The 16,007-nt window shown below is 38.9% G+C and overlaps 1 protein-coding gene across 2 annotated transcripts in view; it reads left to right on the top strand.

Moving 5' to 3' along the window:
* Positions 1-14,303, top strand: part of PHLPP2 (PH domain and leucine rich repeat protein phosphatase 2) — a 101,154-nt gene extending 86,851 nt beyond the window's left edge. For both annotated transcript variants that reach the window (XM_074199877.1, XM_074199873.1), the window contains exons 16-19: positions 5,912-6,022; positions 6,447-6,641; positions 8,128-8,359; positions 10,421-14,303. In XM_074199877.1, coding sequence (XP_074055978.1) covers positions 5,912-6,022; positions 6,447-6,641; positions 8,128-8,359; positions 10,421-11,575 — 1,693 coding nt within the window. In that variant the 3' untranslated portion in view covers positions 11,576-14,303. The remainder of the gene's footprint in view (positions 1-5,911; positions 6,023-6,446; positions 6,642-8,127; positions 8,360-10,420) is intronic.
* The last annotated feature ends 1,704 nt before the right edge of the window (positions 14,304-16,007 follow it).

Raw genomic sequence — 16,007 nt, 5'->3', positions numbered from 1 at the left:
GATAAGTTGGAAGTAGATCTTTCTTGCTTCCCTCCCTTCCTCATGTTCTATAGTCTCTCAGAAGAAAAGAGCCTATTGGAAAATAAGCCAAGGTGCAAAAAGAGTGATTGAAAAAGGGAGATAGGAATCTTACAACAGAAATGAAGGGATTTGTTGCTTGGAGAGACCCTAGCATCAGCTTCCTCATCTGTAAAGTGAGGGTGGATTCTACCACCAGCTCTCTGGGTTGTGGTGATGGTCAAGAGAGATGAAATCATGTAAAACACTTAGCACATAATCTGTATATAGTGACTGTTAAATACAGGTTAGTTGTTGTTAATCATAATATGACTCTGGAAACAAAAGCACAGTTCCAAGGAGCAGGAGCAGAAAAGAGCCTAGACAGCGAGTTTTTAGAGTGGAGATTTGCAAAACTTTGATAGCATGAACAATACAGAGAAAAGAGATACCAGTAGAAATCATGAATTAGAGAATGAGGTTCTAGAATAAACAGAGAAGATGGATAACAAAAAGAGTGAAAGAAATCCTTTTTGGAGACAGGTGCAAAAAATTAGATTTAAAAACTAAAGGTACAGCTGAAAGAGAGGAGAGGAAGGGGAAATCTCAAACTAGAGAGAGACTCAAGAAAGAGAAAAAGGAAAGAGCCACCTTAAAAAAAGATTAAATAGGGGCAGCTAGGTGACACATTGGGTAGAGCACCGGCTCTGGAGTTAGGAGATGAAGCCTCAAACACTCAATAATTACCCAGCTGTGTAACCTTGGGCAAGTCATTTAACCACACTGCCTTGCAAAAACAAAACAAACAAAAAAAGATTAAATAAACTGAAAGAAAATAATACTGTATTTACAGCAGAAGAGAAAACTTGAAACTGAAAGGCTTTTTCACAAACAACATTAATGTATCTAGGATAAGAAGGGAAGGGTACTGATGGGGGAAAATCTTTATCAAATTTCTGATAAGGGTTTGGTATCTAAAATATATAAACAATAAATACAAACAAGACTTTATTGCCAGGTTCTAATAGATAAATGGGCAAAAGATATAGACAGTTCTCAAAAGAACTACAAAAGTATTCACAACCATATAAAAAAAGATGCTTCATATATTAAAAGTAAGAGAAATGCAGATTAAAAACAATATGGAGACTTTGCCTCACATCCTACAAATTGGCAAAGATGACCAAAAATGACTTCACTCCATGTTGGAGGGATAATGGAAGGATCATCACATCAGTGCATTATTGGGAAGTTGTGAAATGGTGCAACCGTTTTGGAATTAAGCAAATAAAGCAACTATATTGTCCATACCTTTTGAACCAGAACGTCCATTACTGAGCTTATACAACCCAGGCAAGCCATTAAGAAGAAAAAAGACCCCAAATACTCCAAAACATTTCTATCAGCACTTTTTATGATGGATAAAAATTGGAAACAAAACAGACAAATTCAGTTAAGGGAATATTACTATGCTGTAAGAAGTGATGTGTCATAGATGCATGAAAAATTCTCTATGAATTAATGCAGAGTGAAGTAAGTAGAATCAAGAAAATGCACAGTAACTACAGTTTGTGATAGGGGATGTCTCTCTGGATGGGTTAGGTGGAGGGAATGTGGAATAGAATGATGTTGTAAGAACAGAAAATAAATAAACTTATTTAAAAAAAAATTACCAAATAGAAAACCTTGGAAAGCCTTAATTTCATGAGAAATACAGACTAAAGAAGGATGAAATAGGTTTTATGATATGAATCAAAGAAAAAAAGGTCTAAAATAGAAAGCTAAGAGAATAAGAAGAAATTATTTTTAGAAAAGGGTGCAGGGAATGAAAATTTAAATACTGCAAAATAAATTGAAAAAGAAAAGGGGATTTTACTTGAATATTTAATTGAGAGGGGGGAAAAGAGGGAAGAGTTAAATAAATAAAAGAAAAAATATCACTAATGAGTTAAGTGTAACTAGGGAAAGGAGGGTGGTCTTGAGAGTGTGAAGAGAGCCAGTGGAAAGTGAGTTATCTTTAAAGTAGATTGAGATAAAATAACTAGAGACAAAGCACTATGTTTACAGAGGAAGGGAAAATTTCAATCCAGAAAAAAAAAAATTAAACTGGCAGACACAGTAGCATACTTCTGATTCTATCAGTTTTAAATGTGAATGGATTAAATAATGAAAGAAAGCAAAACCCCAAAATCTGTCACAAGAAAGCTTTAAAAGCTGTCACTTTAAAAGCTAAAACATATACAAAATGAGGGACTGGAAAAAATATACTATTCAGTATATACTATCAGGTGAATTTCAAAAAAGCATGATTTGTAATCAAGCTTCAAGACAAAGTACAAACATTAAAACTTTAAAAGGGGGAAAGAAATCGAGAAAACATTTACCATTTACCAATCACCTGCTATGTGATAGTAGGTTAATTGCTCAGAAGACAAAGGGAGGCAAAAGACAGTCATATTCTTATGAAGGAGACAATATGCAAGCAAATATATACAAGCAAGTTATCTATAGTAAATTTTTAAAAAGTAACAGGAGGGGCAGCTAGGTGGCACAGTGGATAAAGCAACAGCCCTGGAGTCAGGAGGAGCTGAGTTCAAATCCGGTCTCAGATACTTAATAATTACCTAGCTGTATGGCCTTGGGCAAGCCACTTAACCCCATTTGCCTTGGAAAAAACCTAAATATATATATAAAAGTAACAGGAAATCTGGCGCTAGATTTCCAAAGGGTTTGGAAAGATGGGATATTCCTTAACACTTCAAGGAAGCCAGGTTAGTATTCAACATATGCCTCATTTGCTTTAGCTGTTAAGTTCATAAAGGAAAAATTAACTAATCTGAAAGAACTAGATAGTCATACAGTAGTGGCAGATGTCTGCGTCCCTTTTCAATTAGTCTTATCAAGGTAAACAAAAAGGCAAATATAGAATTGAATAAATTGTGCATTTCCCAGAACCATGTGAAATTTTTACAAAAATTCACCATATATTATGGAACAAAGAAAATGCAAACAAATGTAAAAAGGATGAAATAGTAAACACATCCTTTCCAGACCATAACCCAATAAAAATAAATTCAGGGAGCACTAATAAAAGACTTGCCCAAATGGAAATTTAGCAATTAAATCCTAAATAATGTAAAAGAAAATGATAGGGATGTCTCAGAATATCAGGGATACAGCTAAGGGGGAAAATCATGTCCCTACAAATATAAATTGACAAAATAGAAAAAGAATTATGAACTGAAAATGCATATTTAAAAATTAGAAAACCAATGAATAAACCTAAAACAAGCACAAAAGATAAAACACTGAAAATCAGAGAAGAAACATAAATTGGAAACAAAAAAGACCACTAAATAATAAAACTAAAAGCTTGTTCTTTGAAAAGACTAGAAAGTTGGGGGCAGCTAGGTGGTACAGTGGCTAGAACACCAACCCTGGAGTCAGGAGGATCTGAATTCATATCTGGCCTCAGATACTTAATAATTACCTAGCTGTGTGACCTTGGGCAAGTCACTTAACCCCATTGCCTTAAATAAAAATAAAAATTTTAAAAAAAGGAAAGAAAAGACTAGAAAGTTGCTGAACCTTTGACTAATGTAATTAAAAAGATGGCAGAAAATCAAATCAATAAAAGAGCAATTTAAAAAAGGTAAAATGACACACACAAACAGAAGAGTTCATACCAAGAGAATAAGTTGATGGAATTAAGGATACTTTTAACCCGAAGAAAGTTTAAGGAAAAGCTCATTTTTGTCTTCAAGTCTTTGGAGGACTATGACATGAAAAAAGAAATTAAACTGGTTTTGCTTAGCTCTCGAAAGAAGAAGGGGTCAGTAGGTGAACAATGATAGGATAAACTTCTTACCATTTGAGCTACCCAAAAGTGGGACAGGCTGCCCATCCCTGGGGATCTGCTCCCTGGAGGATGGATGACATGACAGTATTGTGGTGGGTTTCCTTCTTCAGGTGGGTTATACTGGAGGGATCCTAAAATTTAGAGGTTTTGCTGTGCTGAACATTGTTTGAAATAAGTGGACTGATAGGAAAGCTATTCTTTCTGGGTTACCACCAAGGAAGGCTCTGGACCAAGTTAAAGTACTTACTTGTTCTTTTGGCCAGCCTGTTATCTGTTTCAAATTCTTGAAGACATTTTATTTTACTTTTTTAAAAATTTTAGGCAATGTGGTTAAGTGACTTGCCCAAGGTCACATAGCTAGGCAATTATTAATGTCTGAGACTGGATTTGAACTCAGGTACTCCTGACTCCAGAGCTGGTGCTCTATCCACTGGACCACCTAGCCACCCCTTGAAGTCATTTTTAACAAACTTCCAACTTAAGGCATGTCATTAAGGTATGCCTGCATATGTTGACTTGACTTTGGATTCCAGCAGATTGGCAGCAGCTATAATGAGCAAAATTGTACTTTCTCTCTGATATTGCCATCCCCCAGTGTGGGCCTTCATCACTTCACACCTGGACTCGGGCAGTAGCCTGCCTGTGGATAGGCCTGCCTCCAGCTTCTCCATGGTGTCCTCCTTCCTAAAGGACAATACCAATATGAAATCCTCTCTTTGACTTTATAAGCCCTCCTCAACCTGGCCTCTTCCTAACCTTTCCGGTCTTCTAATATTTCTCTCCATGTTTTTTTTCTATGATCATTGACACTGACTTCCTTTGTGTTTGTCATGTAAGACATTCCGTTTCTTTCCTGTCTTTTTTTTTTTTTTTTTTAGATTTTTCAAGGCAATGGGGTTAAGTGGCTTGCCCAAGGCCACACAGCTAGGTCATTATTAAGTGTCTGAGGTCGGATTTGAACCCAGGTACTCCTGTCAGGCCAGTGCTCTATTCACTGCGCCACCTAGCTGCCCCTTTACTGTCCATTTTTACTGGTTGTCTCTCCTCAAAGATGCCTCCTGTCTTGTCTGATTTCCTTCAGTTAACAGTCAAAATTCCACCTACAGGAAACTTTTTCTGTTCACCCTTAATGCTTCTGTCTTCTGGCTGAGAACTCTTTCCCCATTTATCCTATCTCATTTACCTTTGGTGGTGAGGTGATATGTAGATTGAGCCCAAGACCTGGAGTCAGGAGGACTTTACTGAGTCCAAATCTTGTCTCAGATACTTCCTAGTTGGGTGACCCTGCGCAATCACCTTTTTGTCAGGTGAACCTGAAAAGGAAATGGCAAATGACTCCTGTATCTATGTCAAGAACATCCCAAATGGGGTCATAAAAAGTTGGAAACAACAGAAATGATTGAAATTTATAGTTATTATTAGCATCTTGTCTTCCCCATTATATTATGAGCCTTGAGAGCAAGAACCATTTTTGCCTTTCTTTGTAATCTTCCCAGGCAGAAGGGAAGGGAATAAGCTCTTAGATAGCACCAGTAGTGTGTCAGGAGCTGTGTCATTCCGAACAAATATTTTCATTCCATCTTGTCACTAACCTAGTGCTGTGGCTGACAGAAAGTACCTGGTGAGTTGTACCTGGCAATGATGACAACAGACATTTTTAGAGAGTGTTAAAGTTTACAGTGCACTGATGTAAGCTTCATAGTAATACTGTGAAGTAGGTATTCTTGTTGTGCTTGTGCCATTTTACAGTGGAGGAAACAGACTCAAAGAAATTGTGACTTGTCCATAGTTGTAGAGAGATAATCAGGGTCAGAGGTAACATGGTAAAGTTGGCTAGTACCTTTTCATGTGACATTTTCCTCTAGAAACAGTGGTAACCTTGCACATTGAATTCAAATATAAGTATATTGACCCTATGTGAAAGCTAAATCCCAAAAAATAGGAATCTGCTTTTGAATGACTTTTCCTGTGCCTTTGTTCACCTGTCAAAAAAAATAACTAAAAAAAAAAGCAAAATAGTATTAATGCCTCACAGCAGTTTGACCTTTTTTACAGTCATATCACTACCCTGAAAATTGATCAGAAACCCCTGCTAACAGCTGATTCTGCAGGCACATCGGCCTTCTGGAGTCATGGGCTTGCTGAGATGGCTGGCCAGAGAAACAAGTGAGTACTTTAGCTTGGTCCAGAACCTTCCTTGGTGGTAACCCAGAAAGAATAGCTCTCCTATGCCATTTAAACATCATTTTAATTTTACTTTTATCACAATTACATGTAAAAACAATTTTTAATGTTTTTTTTTAAAGTTTTGAGTTCCAAATTCTGTTTCTTCTCCTTCCCCTTCCTCCTCTCTGAGAGTGTAAACAGTGTGGAAAAGGGGATAAATCATAAGCATCATTTTTAAACAGAGCCTGCAGTTACCCATGAAATGTATTAAATTAATTTCCTTTTTCTGTGAATTCTTCAAAGTCCACATCAGTGTCTTCTCCAGAGACAATTTTCATTGGTAGATTTGTTATTCTTCTATCCTTTATCTCCCCCCTTCCTCCCTCCCAACTGATTATTGACTTGAATCCTCCCACTGTCGTAGACTATGCGTGTCTGCCTTGGCTATGGATAACTTTGCTGACGGTGTGGAAGCTGTATATGGCATGTTTGATGGAGATCGGAATGAGGAACTCCCCCGACTTTTACAGTGCACCATGGCGGATGTGCTTTTGGAAGAGGTGCAGCAATCAGCAGCTGACACAGTTTTCATGGCTAACACATTTTTAGTGTCTCACAGGTAAGCAAATTAGAAATGCAGCTTCCTAGTCTGGAGTCTGGCTAGCCTGAAGGGAGAATTGGTATTAGCTAAATCTTTCTCTTTCCTTCTCCCCCCATATTCTTCTTCTAGGCCATGGGGAGTTTGATTCATTGATATGTGAATGTGTTGTCAGATATATAAATCTTATGTCCTGTCATCTTCATTTGGCAATGTATGAAGAAGGTAGTTAACTTGATTTCTGGTCCTGATCTTTCCTTTTCCTAGCTGAGTGATTGTCTGTAAAGAACTATCGCAGATGGAAAATTAAGGGGTATAACTAAACAGTCTAGTCTTCCCAACTATATGAAATGTGTGATTAGAGGTTTCTATAGCCCAGGGGCTGTCTGATTAAAGTGTTTTAAGTCCTGCAAGACCTTCAAGGATGCTGGAGACTTGTACCATCATCTCTCTCTTTTTTTAGTTTTTGCAAGGCAATGGGGTTAAATGACTTGCCCAAGGCCAAACGGCTAGGTAATTATTAAGTGTCTGAGGCCGGATTTGAACCCAGGGACTCCTGACTTCAAGGCCAGTGCTCTATGCACTGAGCCACCTAGCTGCCCCATCATCTCTCTTACACTTCTTTCTGTAATACTTTTCAAGAGTAGTGTTTAGGGGCAGCTAGGTGGCGTAGTGGATAAAGCACCGGCCCTGGAGTCAGGAGTCCCTGGGTTCAAATCCGGTCTTACCTAGCCGTGTGGTCTTGGGCAAGCCACTTAACCCTATTTGCCTTGCAAAAACCTAAGGAAAACAAAACAAAAAAAGAGTAGTGTTTTATTGGAGACTTGTGTAAGTTTGATAGCTAGCAAAATAAATGTCTAGTGATTTTATATTCCTCTCTTCCTTGCCTGCCTTTACGGAGTCTTTGCTCTATTAGCTTTGGCTGTTGTTGAACAAATCTCTGTTTCCCTGCTCCTGGTCCAGAGTGCTCTCTCTTTTACTTCACTTACTGACATCTCTCAGGACCTAGCTAAGACCTTGCCTTCTACAACATGCCTTTCTTTCCTCTGTGATTCCCTCCCATCTCCCCCAGTAGATTCTGAGCACTTCAGGACCAGTACCTCTACATAGTAGGTGCTTAATAAATGTTTCTTACCTGATTTTGAGTTATTTCCTACCAAAGGAAGGGGTAGTCCTCATTCCCCATTTTTTTTCCTTAGGCTTTCAGCTTGGACAACATTATGATAATGATGACTTTATACCACTTTATGTCAAGTTTCCCATGATCTTTCCTTCCAGTAGTCTTGTAAGGGAGGAAGAGATAGAGAGGCTAGTTCTTTTTGGCTACTCCTCATTTTGAGCCAGAGATTTTCAAGGGAAGGGCCAAGTCTGGATTTTGAGAACATCATAGGAGAGCAAGGAGATTTTTTGTCTTCCTCTATGATGGATGTTGAGATTTGAAGCAGTGAAGGAAATGATTTGCAAGACTAATTTTAAAATACTCAGATTTTTCTTTTTCTCCAAACAGAAAATTAGGCATGGCCGGCCAGAAACTAGGTTCCTCTGCCCTCCTCTGTTACGTCCGACATGATATTGCTGATCCTACAAGTAGCTTCACCCTGACAGTAGCCAATGTAGGCACATGCCAAGCTGTTCTGTGCCGGAATGGACAACCCTTGCCTCTCTCCAGAGTCTTCAGCTTAGAACATTGCCCAGAGGAACTACAGCGGGTGAAAGAGCAGAAAGCCATCATAACAGAGGTTGGTGCCTCTTGACAGCAGGGGGAGGGGAGGTCTTTTCCATGACAGCCAGAGTTTAGTATCCTCCATTTAATCTACAACTGTGTGACTTGAGGTCCCTGAAAGGGTCAGATTTCTGGATTAAATCTGTTCTTGGTGTTAGTTTCATAGCTAAGAAAATGTTCAATTCATAAGACTTTCAGTAACATTATTGGACAGGACCCTTCATTTGACAGATAGTGACCAGCAGGAAAAAGCTAGATTCATTTGAAGTAGAAGACCCAGTCTTGTTTCTGTACCTTACAACATTTCTTTCACATATTAGCTCATGTTCAGAAAAACAAGCAAGCTAACACAGGCTTTCCCCTTGATTTCTTGTTTCATTGGTGTGCTCTTCCTGATAAGATGCTCGGGAATGTGTGGAGCTGAGATTTTTTTTCTTACTTTGTACTATTTATCTAGTAAAAATTGTTTTTATTTAAAACAACTTGAGGCATAAGTTGACAGAATCCTTAATATTGTTATCTTCTTTAAAAGTTAGCTCAGTGTTTTGTTTCTCAGAGGCTGGTTTGTGTATACTAGAATCCAGTAGGATAGACATATTTACAAGAAGCTTGATTGGTATTGACTAGGAATCCGTAGGAATCCGCTCCGTGAAACATCTCGTATAATCCTTTTATGCAGTTAGGTTCTTTTCCAAAAATATTTTTTCAGGCAAAGTCAGAGTTGTAGAAATACCCTAGCAGTTACACTGGGATGGTGAATCATTGGAATCACAGAGTTAAGGTTGGAAGTATCTTCAGAAGTGTAGCTCATTCAGCTCTTATTTTATAGATGAGGAAATTGCGACATGAAAAAATAAAATGTTTTTTTTCCTGCATAGAAATAGTAATAAAAGAGCCAAGATTCAAATTTAGATCCTTTGACTGCTCTAATTAGCAATTTTGTGCACTGCATTATGATCCACGAACATAGGCATAGGCCCCACCTTGTTCCAGGAGGGCCTAAGGAGGTGGCTCTGAGACATGTGTCCTGGTCAGAATGACTCACTGTGTCAAAGTATAAGGCCAGGCTTTCCTTTTTGGTTAATTGATTACTTGAAATGAAGGCAGTTAAAGAAAGCTCCAACCCTATTGAAGAGACAGCACAGTGTGGTGCAGTGGAAGGAGTTCTGGGTCTGCCCCCAAATCCCTTATGAAACTGAGCAGGGATGACTGTAACCTCCATGTTTTTTTAGGTCCCTTAGAGTCTTGAATCCATAAAGATAAGCAAAAGGAGGGGGTTTGGAAACACCAGAATTTAGACAGGGCAGAGTAAATTGTTTGAAATTTTGAAACTGATTTGAAGAACTGCTGGACAAATTTTTTTTTTTTGATAAATTTATTTATAGAGAGTAAAACTCCCTCTTAAGTTTTCACTGATTGCTTGTTTCTTCATAGGAAAAGAAGTATTTGGACTTCTAATAAAGTTTAATTTAAAAAAACCCACCTGAAACAAAACAGTTAATTCAATATTTTAAAGCATGTTTTGCGAACTTTAGAATTTAAGGTTGAATTCTAGAACAAATCACATATGACTTCTTTGTTTAGAGTTGCAAGGGTTCTCATTTGACCTTAATAGTTCATTTTTTGTGTCAGAATTAGGTAAATAGGTTTGATTTTTTTTCTCAGTTGTCTACTTCTTTCAAGCTTGTTCTTCTAGGAAAGATTCTCTAAAGTAACAGGTATCTCCTTCAATCTTTTTAGTTAGTCCCAACTTCCTTTCTAATGAAGGGCCATTTGCAATAACTCATTGGATTCTGAATCTCTGAAGTCTTCTTTCACCAAATTGTTAAGTTCTTTGGAGATGTTTGGGCCAAGCAACTTGTTACTGTGTCTGACTATTTAATATGAAAACAATAAAGTCTTTTTGGCAATAATCTTATAATTTTAGCTCTGTGCAAGTAAGAACTTCTTAAGTCATGGGAAAATATTTATGAAGTATTTATTTTCCTCTATGACACATTCTTAAGCAGTAGGATAGAGAGAAATATCAAGACTCCTAAGATTTATTGCTTATTGTTTATATTCTTTTTATCTTTAGGACAACAAAGTGAATGGAGTAACCTGCTGTACCCGGATGTTGGGCTGTACATATCTCTACCCTTGGATCCTTCCAAAGCCCCATATATATTCCCTTCCACTTACAATACAAGATGAGCTGCTGATCTTGGGAAACAAAGCACTGTGGGAACACTTGTCTTACCTGGAAGCTATCAATGCAGTTCGGCATGTCCATGATCCATTAGCAGCTGCCAAGAAGTTATGCACATTAGCTCAAAGCTATGGTTGTCAGGACAATGTTGGGGCATTGGTGATCTATTTGAGTGTTGGGGGAGATGGTTGTACTTGTGAGGCGAATGGACTCAGCCTTCCAGGTCCTGGGGGATTTTCCTCAGGTACCACCATTAAAGATGCTCCAAAGTCAACGACCCCTTCCTCCAGTAGTGGCATTGCCTCAGAGTTCAGCAGTGAAATGTCCACCTCAGAAGTGAGCAGTGAAGTAGGTTCCACAGCTTCTGATGAGCACAATGCCACTGGCCCGGATGCTGGCCTGCTACCAAGGCCAGAAAGACGCTGTAGCCTCCATCCCTTGCCCACCTTGGGGATCTTTCAGCGCCAACCATCTTGTGCCACCTTCTCAAGTAACCAGTCTGACAACGGCCTGGACAGTGATGATGATCAGCCAGTTGAAGGGGTCATAACCAATGGCAGCAAGGTAGAGGTAGAAGTAGATATTCATTGCTGTAAAGGAAAGGGTCTTGAGGCCTCTCCTCCTGCTCTTGAAGAAACTTCTCTGACTCTAGGTCCTGAGGAAGACTCAGGAGGATTGTTCTTTAGGTTTCAGACACAAAACAGTCTGAACTGTGGGATGCTCCTTCCAGCAAGCAGAGAGTTACAGAAATCTCCATCCACTTCTTGCCTCTATGGGAAAAAACTTTCCAATGGCTCTGTTGTGCCCCTAGAAGATAGCTTAAACCTCATTGAGGTGGCCACAGAAGCACCCAAGAAAAAAACGGGCTACTTTTGTGCCCCAACTCAACTGGAGCCAGAGGATCAGCTAATTGTACCTCGTGACCTGGAAGAGGAAGTAAAGGAACAGCTGAAATACCCCCCAGATGGCCGAGGTGGTGCAGACTCTGAGCCCTGGGAGGAGGACCGGGTGGACCATTTAGAAGAATTTGACACTGCTCTATAAGAAGCACCAGGGTCTGAGAAGGCAGCACTTTCTTACAGCCAGGGGTCCTTCCCAGACAGCCCATCACCCTGAGGATGAACAGAAGGGAGGTCCTTGGAGGGAGCAATGACAGCGACTGAGTTTACCTAGAATGAACTGAAGGCTATCAGCGGTGGTGTTGGATTGAACACTGAGTTGTGTGGGAATCCCCTGGGAGGGAGGAGAAGTTCGCCTAGGTCCTGCCACCTGCCATTAACCCCTTCTCTCCTCAGTTCATTTTGAGAACCGGCCTGCCTGCGCAGCAAGGGGTCTTGTTTCAGTGGTTGCAGTGATTGGAGATTGATTCTCTTCATGATCCCTGCTAAAGGATCTCAGCCTCAGTGATGAGTTAGATGTGACACAGTCATGGGGCTTTCTTATTCTTCTCTAAGAGAATACAGCCTATGGAAATGAAACTCACTGGGAATGCAGAGCCAATCAAACAATTGATTTATGTATGTACTGTAATGGAAGCACTTTTAAATGACTGAAATTTATTTTTGAATCTGCACTCGAGCCAATTTTCTTAAAGACAGTCCACCACCTTGTTTCCTCCAGATAGGGACAGCAAGGTGTTGGTGCCTCTCACAAGGGTCCCAGGAAAGGTTAGAGGGATGGGGAATTCAGAATTCTCTTGATTGGTATTTTTAAAAGGTAAAAATGGGAATGAAGAGAGAAGTTGCAGTCTCCTGGTCATTTTTAAGGGGATCTAGTACAGATCTCTTGATAGGAATGAGAAGGGGCTAAGAATTTCCCTGCAGATAAGAAATGATCTGGTAGGCTGACATAATTCCATGGAATTTGGTGAGGAATTGTCACTTTTCATCTCCTACTAGGTAGACCAGGGACTGAGTCCTATCCAGATGACTTTGAGCTATTGAATGTTTTAGGACAAATTGAGAATAGATGGATGGAGAGAGAAATTCTCTCCCTCTAGTGGAGGAAGATGATTTTTCCTGAAAACCGGAGGAACAGATTTTAACACTTAAAATCTGTGTTTTTATAGGCCTTCACATCTTCATGTTGCAGTGACGGACTGTGTTGCCCTTTAAAAATCAGTCTTATTACAACATATATACTCTCAAAGAGTGTTTAGCTCATTTACTGCTATATGACTCTTACCAGATAAAAACATTTCCTTGCAAACAGAATATTCTTGTTTTCCGTGCTTTTTCCACTTCACTTCTCATTCCACATGACCCTGTCAGAATGCATTTCCTTGCACATTCTGTTTAATAACCTTTATAATATGAAGACTTAGCTAATTTCTAATTTTGGTTCCAAAACTTTGACATTGCTTTACTTAATCGATTGAGTGGTGTGTGATTTGGATTTGTTGAGTGTTTTGCACAGTCCAAGAAGAAAAAGAATGGAACCATTTGGCGTTGCTTTTATTAGTAGGAACATAAGGATTGAATATTGGTTTGCCAAATAATTTTTAAAAGCAGCTTCGTTTATATTTTGTAGGGAGACTTGTTGTTTGAATAATAATAGCAAACCAGTTGATCAGTTCATTAATGAATCTATGGTATTGATTGTGTAAGAGGTATTACCCATACATATGAATGTATGGCACTCATGTTTGCTTTTAAGGGGGTATCCTGTTAACTGCTTAATGAACATCTAATGTCAATCTTTTCAGGAGCCCAAATTTGAGTTTGGTTTATCATCTATCAAACTATTGCTCTGCTTCTACTGAACAACTTGCAATTTCAAATCTTTGATCCGATTAATTCCTCTCTAGAAAGGGCCTACAGGAGCATATTGAGGCTTTGAGGTTCACCAAAAAGACAGGGATGGATTCTTTTCTTTGGGTAAATGAAAAAGCAGACTAGGGAAGAAGCTAAGATGGTAATGGTAATGCTGAACCTTTTTCCCTCCAGAACTGCAGAATAGTTGTAGAAGCAACAACCTCTAATAAAGAAGGCTGATTTGTAAAGATCCATGTGGATATAACAACCTCTCTGAGAATTGTCCTTAGCTTGTACCAATTTCTTTCATTTCTTTACCTAGCTTGCTTGAATATCTACCTAGTTTTGGTATAACCTGGTGTATTGGGCCTAAACTTTTGACTTGTAAACCTTTTGACTTGTAACCTTTGACTCAGAATTTGGAAGTTAATGTTCCTATAATGAAGCTAAGATTATAATTTTTTAGTTTTTTAGCAAATTTCAGATTAGATAAAAAAACAACCTAAAGTTGGGGGTATAGAAAAAAAATGATTTTCTTATCCAACCACTCTGGAGGAGATAAATAAAAGACTGCTTCCTTAAAAACCAAGCAGCTGGGGGCAGTCCAATGGGCAGTCCAGGTGGCGCAGCGGATAGAGCATGGGCCCTGGAGTCAAGAGGACCTGAGTTCAAATCCAGCCTCAGACACTTAGCTGGGTGACCTTGGACAAGTCACTTAACCCCATTGCTTTGCAAAAAACAAAACAAACAAAAAAAGCTAAACTAAACAAAACAACCAAGCAACTTCCCCACTACAAGAATAGGAGAGCAGACCTGTTGCCCTAAAAGATGATGTTGAGGAAATTGCATTATCTGATTAGGTTATCAGAGATTCATGAAATCTAGCCCCATTCCCCCACTCTCATTCCCTCATTCCCTCCTCTCTTCTGTTTGAGGGCTTCACTGTGGCCCTAGACTCCCCTCATACAACGTACTTCTAGTCGTTTTGTGTTCTCTGTGAATGTGTACCTGCTGTCTCTCTAAAAGACTACTCCCAGGGTCTTGAAGTGGCAGTTGAGAGCGGACATGTCTTTGGGATTTAAGTCAGGGTATTTAATTAATCACAATGAAGTTGGGAAGTCACTGACCCAACCACTCCAGATGAATGAGGCGTTTAGTATACTGCTGTCGAGCATCCATGTGCAATAAGCTGATGTGTGTGAAAGACGGAGCAGGTGTGATCAACTTGACTATTTTGGGGCATGGTGATAATAGTTTATTTGCAGATGCTGCTGTTTTCCAGGAGATGGATCTAGTTAGTAATTGCCCTTCTCCTGAGTGTTGAATGATTCTTTTATTTTTCTGTAGAATTTCCAACAAAATCAAGTACTGAAAAGCCCCTGGCTTACTATCTTTTTCTCTTCACTGATTATCCAGTGAAAAACCTCCATGAGGAAACAAGTGACAAATAATACAGTTCACAGTGATTCAGCAGCTTCCACTCCATTCTGTGATGCCTGAAGCAATCAAGACAGTAGGGGGGGCTTGTCTCATGGGTCACCTCATTTTAGGGGAAGCCGTTTTGGTTCCCCAAAACATGGAGGTGATATTTTATTTTAATTTAGTGACTGCCCTATAACAGAAAAAAAACTTCCTGGCTTACGAAAAGAGCCTGCATATATTAAGTCTTGCTGTGATCATTCAACCTCACATAAGTTTCTTGTGCTCTAGACTATATCCCCTTCTCCTGGATTTTGTAGGATTTTTCTCTCACTTTGGCCACTGGATGTCATCCAGGCAGTGAGTTCACATCTTACAATTTTGTGCAATCATTGTCCTGTTATCATTATAGTGTATTTTTGATATTTTTGAAATGTGTTAAATTTTTTAATTCAATAACACGAGCCAGAGCATGTTTCAGCAGATCTATTGTTTGTAAAAAAAAAATGATAATGATAATAAACAAATAAATATAATATATTTTGGTGCTTTTGTTTTAAAGTGGAATGCCTATTATTTAAAAAAAAAAACCTGCATGTGATTTGTGATGTCCTTTTGATTCATTATATAAAGAGACTGATTTGGAATTGAGTGCATCTTCAAAGATTTTCCTTTACTTCCTGCATTAGAGAGATGAGCAAGACACTTGGGGAAGAAGCTTTTTACCAGGAATATTTTTAGTCAACTTTTCACAAGATATGGCAAAAAGATCTTTATTTTCATTAGTAGTCTACTTTGAGTATGTACTTGACATCTCAAGGACATGGTCATTTTCTGAAGTGCATTAGAAGACTAAATCCGTAGTCTTCCAGTCAGAATCTTTTGTAAAAATTAAATTTTTTTTAAAATTAGTAAAAGTCTACCTTCTCTTCTTACTCTTTCCCCCAAATGAGAAAGAAAGAAAAACAAGATCCCTGTTACAAACATGTAGTAGCTAACAAGTTAGAGTTCTGCTTTGGCCAGGTCCAAAGAAAGAAGGCTTATTCTGTACTCTTGAGTCCATTGCCTCTGTTAGGAGGTTGGTAGCATGTTTCATCATTAGTCCTTTGGAACCATGGTTGGGGGCATTTTTTGCTAAGAATTCTCATTCTTGGGCCAGTTAGGTGGCGTAGTAGATAAAGCACCGGCCCTGGAGTCAGGAGTACCTGGGTTCAAATCCGGTCTCAGACACTTAATAATTACCTAGCTGTGTGGCCTTGGGCAAGCCACTTAACCCCGTTTGCCTTGCAAAGACCTAAAAAAAA

The sequence above is a fragment of the Macrotis lagotis genome, chromosome 1 (genome assembly GCF_037893015.1).
Source record: "Macrotis lagotis isolate mMagLag1 chromosome 1, bilby.v1.9.chrom.fasta, whole genome shotgun sequence".
Lineage (NCBI taxonomy): Eukaryota > Metazoa > Chordata > Mammalia > Peramelemorphia > Peramelidae > Macrotis > Macrotis lagotis.
Note: the sequence above shows the minus strand (reverse complement) of the source record. Positions and strands in the feature narration are given on the sequence as shown.